Genomic DNA, 12,389 nt, shown 5'->3' with positions numbered 1-12,389 from the left:
TTTCAGATATACTAGTCTTAGGTTTGTTTATGAAATACTATAAAAATATATTTATTTGTATTAAGTCATATATTAAGCATGTGAGATGTGAGTAATAAAAAAAATGTTTAAAACTTACCTACCATATTGTATATAATAATAAATAATAATTTATTAATTTATCATAATTGTTCAGTAATAAATTTAAAGTATTACAAATTTTGACATACAGTTTAGTCTTTACTCTCCAGTCAACACTTTCTCCGTATACGACGGTCATTCAGTCTTTCCTATGTAAAACACAATCCTCAGAATTGTAGACTGTCAAGAATATCGTTTATCATAACATTGTTAACAACACTCTGTTTTCCAAGACAAAGTCATTTGTCGTTTATTTTTTTGTTTTTATGTAATCGTTATTTTGTACGTGTTTTATTTTTAATTGTAAGCCCACTCTTTTAAAAATTAATATGAAACTCAAATGATTCACTTCAGTAAAGCTCTTCAGTGACAAAGCAGGATTGTGTATCAGCCGGTCAAAATAGAACGTATCAACATCTGCTACTCCATTAATTATCAATAGATAAATATGCGAATAGAAAATAAAATTATAATCATTTTGCCGTCTCACTAATTGGACAAAAATTTGGACTTTTGTCCGTGACTTGTTTCATTCGTTGATCAACGAAACTTGAAAGCAGATGTTCCGTGGAATCGTCAAATCCCACGTACTATGTAGAGATTTCGTTTATCCTCGTGGCTGCTGTATACAGTACCTATACAAAATGTATACATTATTATATATTAATTTTTTTCAACGTCACCGTGATTCATCACCATTCATGTTGTGAATCATTCAACCGTTGCAGGCATCTCGTTGTTAACCTATATTTTTAGTACATTATCATTCATTTACACCGTCTAGAGTCCATCACATTCTCGTCCATATTATTTGTTTACCGATTTACTAGGCCTTATTATTTCGGCGGCCCCGATTCCTCTGTCGTATATGCGTGAACTGTTTATGATAAAATAACGACTATATAATACATGGATATTCGGTGACAATAATGCACGTAAATACCATTTCTCTTCAATATAATAGACAACCATACAAGTTTGAAATCGATAAAATAATGAACCGTGGAAATCAATTCTATAGAAATATTCGTTTACGTCTAAACGCCGTCATATAAATGTGGCTCCCGTGGCTTGCGGGAAGTCTGTGTAAGATACAAAAATAACGATATTGTATATTTGTATCTCCTTTAATATCTATATTACATTTAGTCAATTTCAATATTTACGCGTTTTTTCAGATATGAAAACCAACAAGGTTTAATCATAATAACATGCCGAGTTGAAAAACGGCAAATAATGTCATCGACCGAGGACGAAATATGGTTGTCTATCGGAATGGTTGGAAAATATATTGGTTGTCAGTAGTGATATTAGTGCAGTTTTCTTCTGCCAACAAGCCTCCGCAATTTGTCACTGACTGGCAAACCGAAATTATTGTTCGGCTGAAAGAAGGCCCTGAGACTCCTATTGGTTAGTACAATTTACTATGAGCTTATAAACGAGTGAGAAAATAATATATCCGTAACTTTGAATTTTGTTTTTAGGAAGTCTCATTTATCGGGTTCGTGGTATTGATCCTGATGCCGACAAATTAATTTTTGGTGTCCGAGAGCCAGGTGATAAAGTTATTAGAGTTGAAAATTTTGGCAGAAGTGAAGCTAATATTTATCTGAAAATTGAACTAGATCGTGAGGTAATTTAGAGTTGTACATATAATGTTAAAATATCTGTTTAGTTTAACTATAATATTCATACTTCGAGATTATTTTATAGACCAAAGACGAATATTCACTAGTGTTGACATTGACCGATGGTCACTTGGGAGATGGAAATTTCATTACTCAGAGTTTTTTATTAATTGTGGATGACATAAATGACAATGCACCTATATTCAAGCCATATCAAAACACAATATTTGTACCTGAGGACAGTCCGCCCACGGTGATTGCAACGGTTGAGGCCACCGATGCAGATGAAGGCCCATATGGACAGGTAACATAGCAACAAATTAGGGTTTCACGGTCTGACGATCATCACCCTCGTTCAAGTTCGTTTACACTGTATAAGTGTATATAGTATATACACTATTTAAATTATGTATTATAGTGTTCATTAGACCATTGTACAACATGGTAAACAACATATGACTCAACGAATCCCTATATTTAGGGTGACCAAATAAAATCGATATTGCTTAATATGAACTATTCTTACGCCATTTAACAATATTTAATAACTATTTATAAAATAGTATAATTGAAAATTGAATACAATTATTACTCACGTAGGTGGTTTATCATTTACAAGACTCGGATGCAATAGAAAGTAACTTATTTTCTATATCTACATTAAATGGCCAAGGCGTTATACGCCTTATGGGAAGCTTGGATTATGAAAAAACATCGCTGCATCAATTGAAAATCTTAGCTGTTGATCGTGCAACCGTTGAGAAGGTTTGTGTATTTATGATAGTATTCGGATTTCCCACAACCAAAAATTTAATATTGAAATTTAAAATCACTAACTGTAATTTTATTACAACAATTTGTTTATTTAATCTAACTAATAAATCATTATTTCTGACGAAATAGAGGAAAACCGGTACAGCTGCCATATTTGTGAAAGTACAAGATGTCGAAGATCAACCTCCCGAGTTCGTTGTTGTTACACCGGTAGCAAGAGTAAGCGAAGATGCACCACCAGGGACATCAATAATTCAAGGTTCTTTTTGTCTTTTTTTTAATAACGTTTTAAAATATAATAGTTTAGGAACAATGTTTTATGCATTAATTTAAATAAATGGTTTGATAATTAGTAAAAGCAATTGATGGAGATCGTGGCATAGATAACCGCATAGTGTATTCAATTACACGTGGGGGCAATGGAATGTTACAAGTTGAACCAAATTCTGGTATTGTCTACACAACGAACGTTTTGGATCGGGAGGATCCACTTATTATTAAAACTGGTGCCATTATTATTGAGATTATGGTGCGGTAAAATGGTTATTTACATATGTATAATTGTAAATACATTTTGTTATATTTTCTCTGAAATATTTTAGGCCACTGAAGACTCAAAGAATGTGTTCCCTAATCCTTCAACAAAAACTGAAGTCACCGTAATCGTTACGGACGTCAATGATGAAACGCCGACATTCCGTAGTACTCAATACATTGCCGAAGTTAACGAAAATGCCCAACAAAATACCCCTGTGAATTTTATTGGAGACTCAATACCACAAGTGTATGATTACGATCAAGGTAAAAATGGAACTTTTCGTTTACGAATCCAACAAGGACGAATTGGATACTTCGATATTACACCTTCCGAAGGTATAAACGAAGCGTCGTTTCTGATACGTGTGAATAAGACAGCTGATTTAGACTATGAACTCGTTAAAGGTATGATGAAACTTAATACGCGTTTTAAATCCTTAAAATATACCTAACTTGACTAGGTAGTCTATACTTAGATGATAATTGTTATTGTAATTATTTTTTTTAGTTATTAACTTTACAATCGTCGCCATTGAAACAATAGCTAAAAATCCAAAATATAGTGTTGTGCCCGTTTCCGTTTACATTCGAGATGTTAATGATAACTACCCAGAGTTTTCACGATCTATTTATGAAGTTTTTGTTTCTGAAAATTCTGTATCTGGTAAGACTATTGGAAAAGTTGAAGCCACTGATAAAGATTCTGGTGTATTTGGAACAAGCGGTATACGATATACAAGTATAAGAGGAAGTTGCGCTGATTTGTAAGTAACACTTTTACATCACGAGATAAAAAAAATTGTAAAACATATTTATTTATTATAGTCTTAAATTACATGCGGAATCTGGAGAAATTATAATAAAATCCGACAGACCTGTATTTGATCGAGAACAAATATCTAAACACTTTTTAACAATCGAAGCACGGGATGATTTAGGTTTAGGAAACAGAAATTCTGTTCAGTTAATTATTAACGTGGAAGATGTTAATGACAACTCACCGCGATTTCTTTCTTCAAAGTATGAAACACGACTTAAAGAAAATCATCTGATCTTTGAATCACCAGTCACCGTGGAAGCAAGAGATTTAGATTTAAATGGTATGTTTGTGTAGTACAAATCTAACTGTATTATTTTCATTATTTTAAATGTTTAGGCACTAAAAATTCGGAAATATCATATCGCATATTGCATTCTGACTATCCAGTTGAATGTTTCTCAATTGACTCCGTTACGGGCGTTTTAAAACCAATAAGGCCAGTAGATTTTGAAAAGCTACAAAATCGAAAGAGCACTAACAGTATTAACGGAAATCTGAGACCAATCAACTTGGTGATCCAAGCACAAGATCACGGTTTGCCATCACTTTCCGATGAAACTCATGTAGTTGTATACGTAGAAGATGTTAATGATTTTGGACCAACATTTGAAAGCATAAGTTATGAAACAATTATTTCTGAAGATTTAGTTGGTGGCAGCACTGTATTAGAGGTAAGATTACATAAAAAAAAAATTAAGATAATTTTCGTCAAATATATTTGAATTGGAATAATAATTTTTCTAAAGATATTTTGAATTGTGTGTTTCATTGTTATTCATGTTCCATATAAAATCGTGTAGGTAAATGCTTGGGATGAAGATGGATCTGCCCCAAACAACATTGTAGTGTACAGACTTAGTAGTGGAGCAGAAGATAAATTTGTGATTGATGCATATTCAGGTGTGATAAAAGTTGCCCATGGGGCATCTTTGGACCCAGACAAGACTCAGCCAAAGACATATGCATACTATTTAGAAGTTGTGGCAATTGATGGAGGGATTGGTGATCAACAACTCAGTTCTTTTGTAAACGTAACGATTAAAATTCAAGATGTAAATAATAAACCCCCATTTTTCAAAGAAATGGAACCGGTTCACGTAAAAGAAAACGAATTGGTGGGTAACTTATTAGTTATTAGTTATTACATTAAACTGTTATTAGTAGATTATTTTAAAATCATATTTTATTGTATATTAATTAGGTTGGTAGCATAATTACGAAAGTTGAAGCAGAAGATCCAGATGCAAAACCGGTCTTGAGATATAAAATCGATGTGAACACTTCAGAAGCTAGAAATGAAGATGGAGTTATCATTAGACCGACAGATTATGATTGGCCATCGGCATTCGCTTTAAACCCCGTAGATGGTTATCTAAGAGTGGGTAAGCTATTGGACAGAGAAAAAGTTGAAACTATCCGGCTAGCACTCGTAGTCGAAGACATTGCTGCAGTTAATGGCAAACAAATTGTTCAAAGTAAGTAAAACGTACGATCTAAAAGTAATAAGTCGTAACTTATTTAATGAACTTGATTAAAACTGTAATTTATATTTTTCATTTCAATAGCTATTTTAATTGTCCATGTCGATGACGAAAACGATAATGACCCAGTGTTCCGTCAAAAGTTTTATAAAAGAACTGTGATGGAAAATAGTCAACCTGGTGTACCTATTATCACCGTGATGGCGGACGATGCCGATAAAAACAGAACAATCCATTATTCAATAGAAGGTTTATTTAATTAAGTTTTTTAATTAAAATATAATAACGGTACATTTTAACACTGATTAATGTTTCAGATTCGTCAATGGATGCTACAGATTTAATTAGACTAGATCCCGAGTCTGGTGAAATTGTCGTGGCTGGTCGTATCGATCACGAGCAAGTACATTGGATAAATGTTAGTGTTCGAGCATCAGACAATGGAGTTCCAGCTCGGTTTTCATTTGCAGATGTTATTTTACGTGTAATCGATGAAAACGATAATAATCCATATTTCATTGAAGATACACCCACCAACATAACAATTCCAGAAAACACGCCAATTGGTATATATGATTAATTTTTATATAGCTAATAATTAAAACATATTATGACGTTTATACATTTTCATAGGATCATCAGTAGCTATAATTACAGCAATGGACGCAGATTCAGGCGATTTTGGTAAAATTACATACTTGTTGGATCGTCTATCATCACAGGTAAGTCAAAGTTAAGATTTTTAATTAAGAATAATATTCAAACATACTAGCAACAATTATTTTTAGGGTAAATTTACAATTGATACAAATAACGGAGTATTGAAAGTAGCCGATACGTTGGATAGAGAACAGACCAGTACCTATAATTTAATTGTGGAGGCATGGGATAATTATCAGTTCGGATACATTTCCGGCGAAAGTCGGAACGCCTTCAAACAAATTATGTGAGTACCAATCGTGCGTCACATTGCATATTTGTACACAAACAATCGTTTTAATTATTACATTTATTTAAACAGGGTGACGGTTTCCGATATAAATGACAACGCTCCGTTATTCGACCATTTACCTTCCGAATGCGTCGTTGTCACAGAGTTTCATACCGTAGGTGATATGATTTTATTAATAAAAGCTACAGACGCAGACGATCCGACCACAGTTAATGGTCGAATAATGTTTTCTATAGAGGATGGGAATGAAAGAGGTTGGTAACAACTTAAAACTATAACATAATAATATTTATAAACATAACAAGTATCGTATATTTATGTGTTGAGGGAAAATAATTATTGTGATTAATTATTTTTTTTTTTTTAGAGTTATTTGGTTTACATAATGTTGATTATTGGTCTGGACGTTTGTATACAACTTCGTCGTTGAAAAATCTCTATGGAAATTACAGTCTTCTCATTCGAGCACAGGATGGTGGTGATCCTCAAAAGTCAAGTTTAGCCACCGTGAACGTTTGTGTCACAGACGTCAATGACAATGCTCCCCGTTTCGTGTCGCCACCATACAATGTAACCGTTAGGTTGCTTCAAGTAAGAATTGAGAGTATATAACATATTTTATAATGTAAATTGTAAATCAATAAATTATTGAATGTGTATGTCTATAACGAGCGTATTTTTAAATATAGAATATGACAATTGGAAGCCCGGTAATTACAGTGAAAGCTATTGATGACGATGTCGGCCAAAATGCAGAAGTTAGGTATCGTTTTAAACAGGATCTAATGGGTGATTGGAAGACATTTTTGGTGGACGAAATGACCGGATTAATCACATTAAAAAAATCATTAAATAAAGAAATTCAAAAAATCTATCAGGTACCAAGCTGAGTTCTACGTTTATATTTTATAATAATATTAAATATTTTACTTTAATTATTCATTAAATATTTATAGATCCGTATAGAAGCTTATGATCTTGGTATACCAACACCCTTATCGTCCGATTTAGAACTAACAATTCACGTACGGAGTACTAATGACTTTCAACCTAGATTCTTAATTGATGAAATCACCGTCAATTTCACAGGTAATATTTCTTGATAAAAATTAATATTTATGTAAAACAAAAATAACAAATTCCTGATAAATATATTATTACATGTTTACATTTTAGAACACCGCGAACCAGGATCTGAATACTGGCAGCTCATTGATACAGTTGATCGAGAGGAGTTAATCGATTTAGAAAAAACACCACCTCCGGTTTGTTACTATGTGATATCTGGAAACGATAAAAACCTATTTATTGTGGAACCTCTTAACCATAGGATTTCTGTAAGAATAAAATATACATATGAAATAATTTAAATAAACCATATTTTATTTATCTAAATATGATCTACAGGTTGCTTATGAACTCGATCGTGAAGTTAAAGAAACCTATGAATTACTTGTGAAAGCTAGTGAAGATTGTTTACACTCTCCACCACCGATTCAGGGTTTTATTCAAGATGATGATAGTTTACTTAAAGTTTTAGTTTTTGTTAACGATATAAATGACAACGCACCGGAATTTGTGAAAAGAGTATTTACAGGTGGCGTGACTACAGAAGCAGATTTTGGTGCAGAGTTTATGCAAATAAAGGTAAGAATAATAGTGTAATATCTGTCTATAGAAAATTACTGTTATTATAATCCAATATTCCAAATTTATACTTTTTAATTTTAGGCAATCGATGCAGATAAAGGAAACAATGCTGAATTGTCATATTACATCGTTCCTGGTTCTTTGGAAGTATCGCTAGCAGAAGGATTGGATAGTATTCAATATCCCCCGTTTTTGGTAGACATAGCTACGGGAGCGATCTATTTGAATTTTGATCCTCAAAAGGGTATGAAAGGTTACTTTGATTTTCAAGTGGTGGTTAATGACACCGGCGGGCTATACGATACGGCACGAGTACTAATTTATTTGTTACGTGAAGACCAAAGAGTCAGGTTTGTCGTTCGACAGAATCCATCTCAGCTACGGGAAAAAGTTGAAATATTTAGAGAGTAAGTTCAAAGTTATTATTAATGTAATGTATTATTTACAATGAACCAATTTTGATCGTATTGTTTAATAATAGAATTTTAGGAAACGTTACTGGAGCTATAGTAAACGTTGACGAGTACAAAGTTCACGAAACCCACGACGGCAGAGTAGACAAAACAAGATCGGACATGTATCTACATTTCGTCGATCATCATGATAATTCCATCATGGAAGTTCCACACGTATTGCGGATTATAGATGAAAACATCGAGCATCTAGATTCATTATTTAAAGTAATTTAATTCTTAATAAATGTATCCGGTTATGATATTATAATATTGAATAACGATTTATCATTAGGAGTTCAACGTACTCGATACACAGGCAGCTGAGCCGGAACCATTGCGTCGAGCTTCAATGAAAGACGACAATGTGATTTGGATGTGGTTGGTCGGTACCACTTTTTTCTTGGGGTTACTATTAATAGTCGTCGTATCCATTTGTCTGTCGCAACGTTCAAACTATCGTAGACAACTCAAAGCGGCCACTATACACGCATTTGGTAAGCTTTAGAACCTTAAATTTTAATATATATTAGAAATAATATCCAAATATGTGTTCACTATTTTGTCGATGTTGTATAGATCCTAGAACTTCCGATCATGTTAATTCCGCTGCAATCGGTGGTCGCGTACCGAATACGAATATGCACAGTGTGGCGGGATCAAATCCCATGTGGATGCAGGCGTATGAAAACGAATGGTACAAAGACAGAGAGACTTTAAGGTAATTTTACATATCAATTCGAGCATATTTTGATCGCCAAACCACAGTGTTTGTCGTATCAACTTAAAAGTTACAATTACAGTGATATATTTTTGCTTTAGTCCTAAAATTTAAAAATAATCTTTCTTGTGTAGGTTTATATTAATTAACCAATGGTATAAATGGTTCGTGTAGTTTGGTGTTTAAGTGTGATAAACTATCTGATCGAATTGATTTATTTGGTTTTTTTATTTTTATTTAATTATCCTTTATTATTAAAACAAAACGCGCAGTTGCACAGATGCGTTTATAGATCAGTAACCTCAGGTATTTATTTAACTATTTAAATTTTTAACTTATTTTGTTAAAGTCAAACATCGGAGCGCGACTCTTTGGACGACAACACTACTACTAGCACGACGTCGCCTCAGCCAATAGAGCGATCAACGACTACATTATTTATCAAAAGGTTGGTACAACGACTGGACAAACATATGTTATTATACTCAAATAGGTTTTGAATTGGTTTTCGATTGCAGTAACGAGTGTAACATACACACGGACAGTACTGATGACTACTATGAGCGGACAAGAATCACGGTAAAGAACTTGGAAACTACAGAGTTATGACATTAGATTTAACAGGTATGATGAGGTAACTGCAGTTGATGACCACCAACATTCCACCACGCTCAAGACACGGTGACCCGGCCGGAGAATATACCTACAGGCTACAACGATATACATTTTTTTTTTAATTTTATACAACAAACCTAATATATAAAATATATGTTTAGTGCTATAAGGCTGACTCCAAATCTTTATGTATTCTATAGAGTGGGACAGTGAGTGAACTGCAATATTGTTGAACGATAACTATATATTATAGTCTCAAGAGAATGTTGGATCGTCAAAATATTATGTTATCTTAAGTAAACTAATGATTTAGGTTTTACGTCTATGATACTGTTAGGCAATTTGTTTTGAGACAAATCCCATTACAGTACCTATTTTTGAATTGCCAACTATATTTACTTATTGTTATTGTTATTAAGGGTATAGCAACCGGTTTGTTCTTAAGGAGTTTAGTATAGTCAATATGCAGAACATGTGCGAGGGTTGTTGATTGTGTATGTTAAAATTATCATTAGTGTGCGTATTAGAACGCATAACTTACACATGCACACTGCATGTGACTGTTGCGTGAGAGAATGTTATTTTTCCGCTGAACGAATAAATATATAGTATATATACAAAAAGTAGGTAATATATAGTATATACCTACTTTTTGTCTATCATACAATTTGATCTTTTTATCACAATACTTCTAAAAACAAATTTAAACTCGTCAATTCATCATTAATTTTAACGACTTTTCCGCTATTTGTAACTATTTATTTTAATTTCACACATACATTTCTATCAGTTTTGGTATCTGAAAATCTCAAATTGATATGTAGGAGACGTTGTAAATGTTAAAATTCGAAAATGTGGGAAAGCACCTCCAGCATAAATTTCGGTAAACTTCGTGAGAAAATCCGATTTGGAGAAATGTTATCGTTTTATTAGTTCGGATGATTGACGATTGTATGATAAACAAAATATGGGTATGTATCGATACAAAGTAATGTCCGTTTGCGATCCCTTTAAATAATGTTAATCGGGTAGGTATTTTAAATGAATTTCAAGCAGTTTTACACCTTTATGAAATTCACTACACAGACGTTGGTAAAAGCATAGTCAGTTTAAGTAAAAAATGTTTTTCTGTGACAAACTATTTGAAGCCATAAGCACACTACTCTATAATTATTCTATGTATAAGCACGTTTGTCATAAATCGTAGGTACTAATGTCTGTAATGTACTATTAATAGTTAGTATTTATTAGAATACTATTATATTGTACCCAGTTAATTTATATAATATCTAAATAATCACTATGTAGGTACCATGATTGCTTCTACTTGGCCATTTTCATAGGCGGAAATCTGGTATAACTATTGGGTGTGAGAGAGGGTACAGCATAAATTATACCTATATAATACGATTAATAATTTGTTCTCCATTTTCCCTATTTCTCACTTAAAGAATAGTATTAAAATTTCATAATAAATAAAATGTTTATTGTTAAAAAAAATGTAATTCCACCTTTCTGTGAAATATGTAGGTAAGTAGGAAATCAAAATCACGAAAATGTACTATTGTACACTATTTTATACTTGAAAATAATGAAAATTTATAAAATATTGAATTTAAAGCATTTATGTTTACGTACCTATAAACCCAATTCCTACATTGGATAACTAAAACTTAAAAGTTCAAACACTGGCGAGAAATCCTACGTAAATTAATTTATTTTCGAGTGAACTATAGCCAGTGACCGTGATTTACGTTCACAAAAACTGTTCGTAGAAAATATGTAATTTTTTGTTCAGTCAGAATATTTATTTTATAAACAAATCTACCTACTTACCAATATTTTCTACGGACAAGATTCGTAAATCTGAAATGTTCAAATTATTTGCCAATCGTTTTTATGAGGGTAGGACGACCTAGTTTTTAGGAGGCTAAGCCATCGATTTCCGCCATCGGTTTCGGTTTAGGTTTTTTTGTCAAAATCATAGCAGATTTTCCATGAGTTAGTCACAATTCACCAATCGGGTCGAGTAATAACGCCTGGTGCCTGTCGTCTGCCTATTAGCATTGATTATACATAGTATAATCAATGCTATTAGATACTGCGCGTTTATAAGCAAGACCTATCTAGGATCTAATATTTATTTATGATAAACCTTAACTTTAATTATATGTTTTTAGTGTTTATATTGTATGTCTGTATAATATAGTATAAGTATATCCACTATACCTACATATTTTACTATCAACAATATTTTTTATATAATATTGGTAACCTACATATATTAATTATTATTTATTATTATTATGATTATTATTTAATTGTTGTACCTTTTTATAGAACTTATAATCTTATTTATGAGTGATTGTACCGCATTTATGTATAATGTATATACTTTACGAATCAAAATTGAAATGCCCTACAATATTATTATTTTGTGTTATATATTTCGTATTAAACAATGAAATGTGTATTTATTTTTTATGATTGAAAAAATGTTATAAACCGATTGTTATGACTTATGGATGATTGAATGTGTAGGTGCCTTTTTATTATCATATTAATATATCAAACGTGTTAATTTTTATTGAATTCAATCAAATTATTGAAACGCAATCATTCGAATCTTATAACCTATA

The 12,389-nt window shown here is 32.2% G+C and overlaps 1 protein-coding gene across 2 annotated transcripts in view; it reads left to right on the top strand.

The window, feature by feature from the left end:
• Positions 1-11,981, top strand: part of LOC100159383 (cadherin-23) — a 37,302-nt gene extending 25,321 nt beyond the window's left edge. Inside the window, exons 2-29 of one of the 2 annotated variants that reach the window (XM_001948115.5) lie at positions 1,299-1,530; positions 1,605-1,753; positions 1,834-2,052; positions 2,349-2,513; positions 2,652-2,781; positions 2,876-3,051; positions 3,125-3,464; positions 3,568-3,823; positions 3,885-4,159; positions 4,216-4,550; positions 4,680-4,994; positions 5,081-5,354; positions 5,445-5,609; positions 5,678-5,926; positions 5,994-6,082; positions 6,149-6,306; positions 6,382-6,566; positions 6,680-6,903; positions 7,002-7,190; positions 7,269-7,401; positions 7,489-7,649; positions 7,720-7,959; positions 8,044-8,369; positions 8,444-8,642; positions 8,710-8,911; positions 8,994-9,135; positions 9,485-9,583; positions 9,654-11,981. In XM_001948115.5, the coding sequence (XP_001948150.2) occupies positions 1,380-1,530; positions 1,605-1,753; positions 1,834-2,052; positions 2,349-2,513; positions 2,652-2,781; positions 2,876-3,051; positions 3,125-3,464; positions 3,568-3,823; positions 3,885-4,159; positions 4,216-4,550; positions 4,680-4,994; positions 5,081-5,354; positions 5,445-5,609; positions 5,678-5,926; positions 5,994-6,082; positions 6,149-6,306; positions 6,382-6,566; positions 6,680-6,903; positions 7,002-7,190; positions 7,269-7,401; positions 7,489-7,649; positions 7,720-7,959; positions 8,044-8,369; positions 8,444-8,642; positions 8,710-8,911; positions 8,994-9,135; positions 9,485-9,583; positions 9,654-9,744 (5,637 nt within the window). In that variant the 5' untranslated portion in view covers positions 1,299-1,379 and the 3' untranslated portion in view covers positions 9,745-11,981. Of the gene's footprint in view, positions 1-1,298; positions 1,531-1,604; positions 1,754-1,833; positions 2,053-2,348; positions 2,514-2,651; positions 2,782-2,875; positions 3,052-3,124; positions 3,465-3,567; positions 3,824-3,884; positions 4,160-4,215; positions 4,551-4,679; positions 4,995-5,080; positions 5,355-5,444; positions 5,610-5,677; positions 5,927-5,993; positions 6,083-6,148; positions 6,307-6,381; positions 6,567-6,679; positions 6,904-7,001; positions 7,191-7,268; positions 7,402-7,488; positions 7,650-7,719; positions 7,960-8,043; positions 8,370-8,443; positions 8,643-8,709; positions 8,912-8,993; positions 9,136-9,484; positions 9,584-9,628 lie in introns of both variants that reach the window. The other variant, XM_016808183.2, reaches the window with a different exon arrangement.
• Positions 11,982-12,389: the final 408 nt, after the last annotated feature.

The sequence above is a fragment of the Acyrthosiphon pisum genome, chromosome A2 (assembly GCF_005508785.2).
Source record: "Acyrthosiphon pisum isolate AL4f chromosome A2, pea_aphid_22Mar2018_4r6ur, whole genome shotgun sequence".
NCBI lineage: Eukaryota > Metazoa > Arthropoda > Insecta > Hemiptera > Aphididae > Acyrthosiphon > Acyrthosiphon pisum.
Note: the sequence above shows the minus strand (reverse complement) of the source record. Positions and strands in the feature narration are given on the sequence as shown.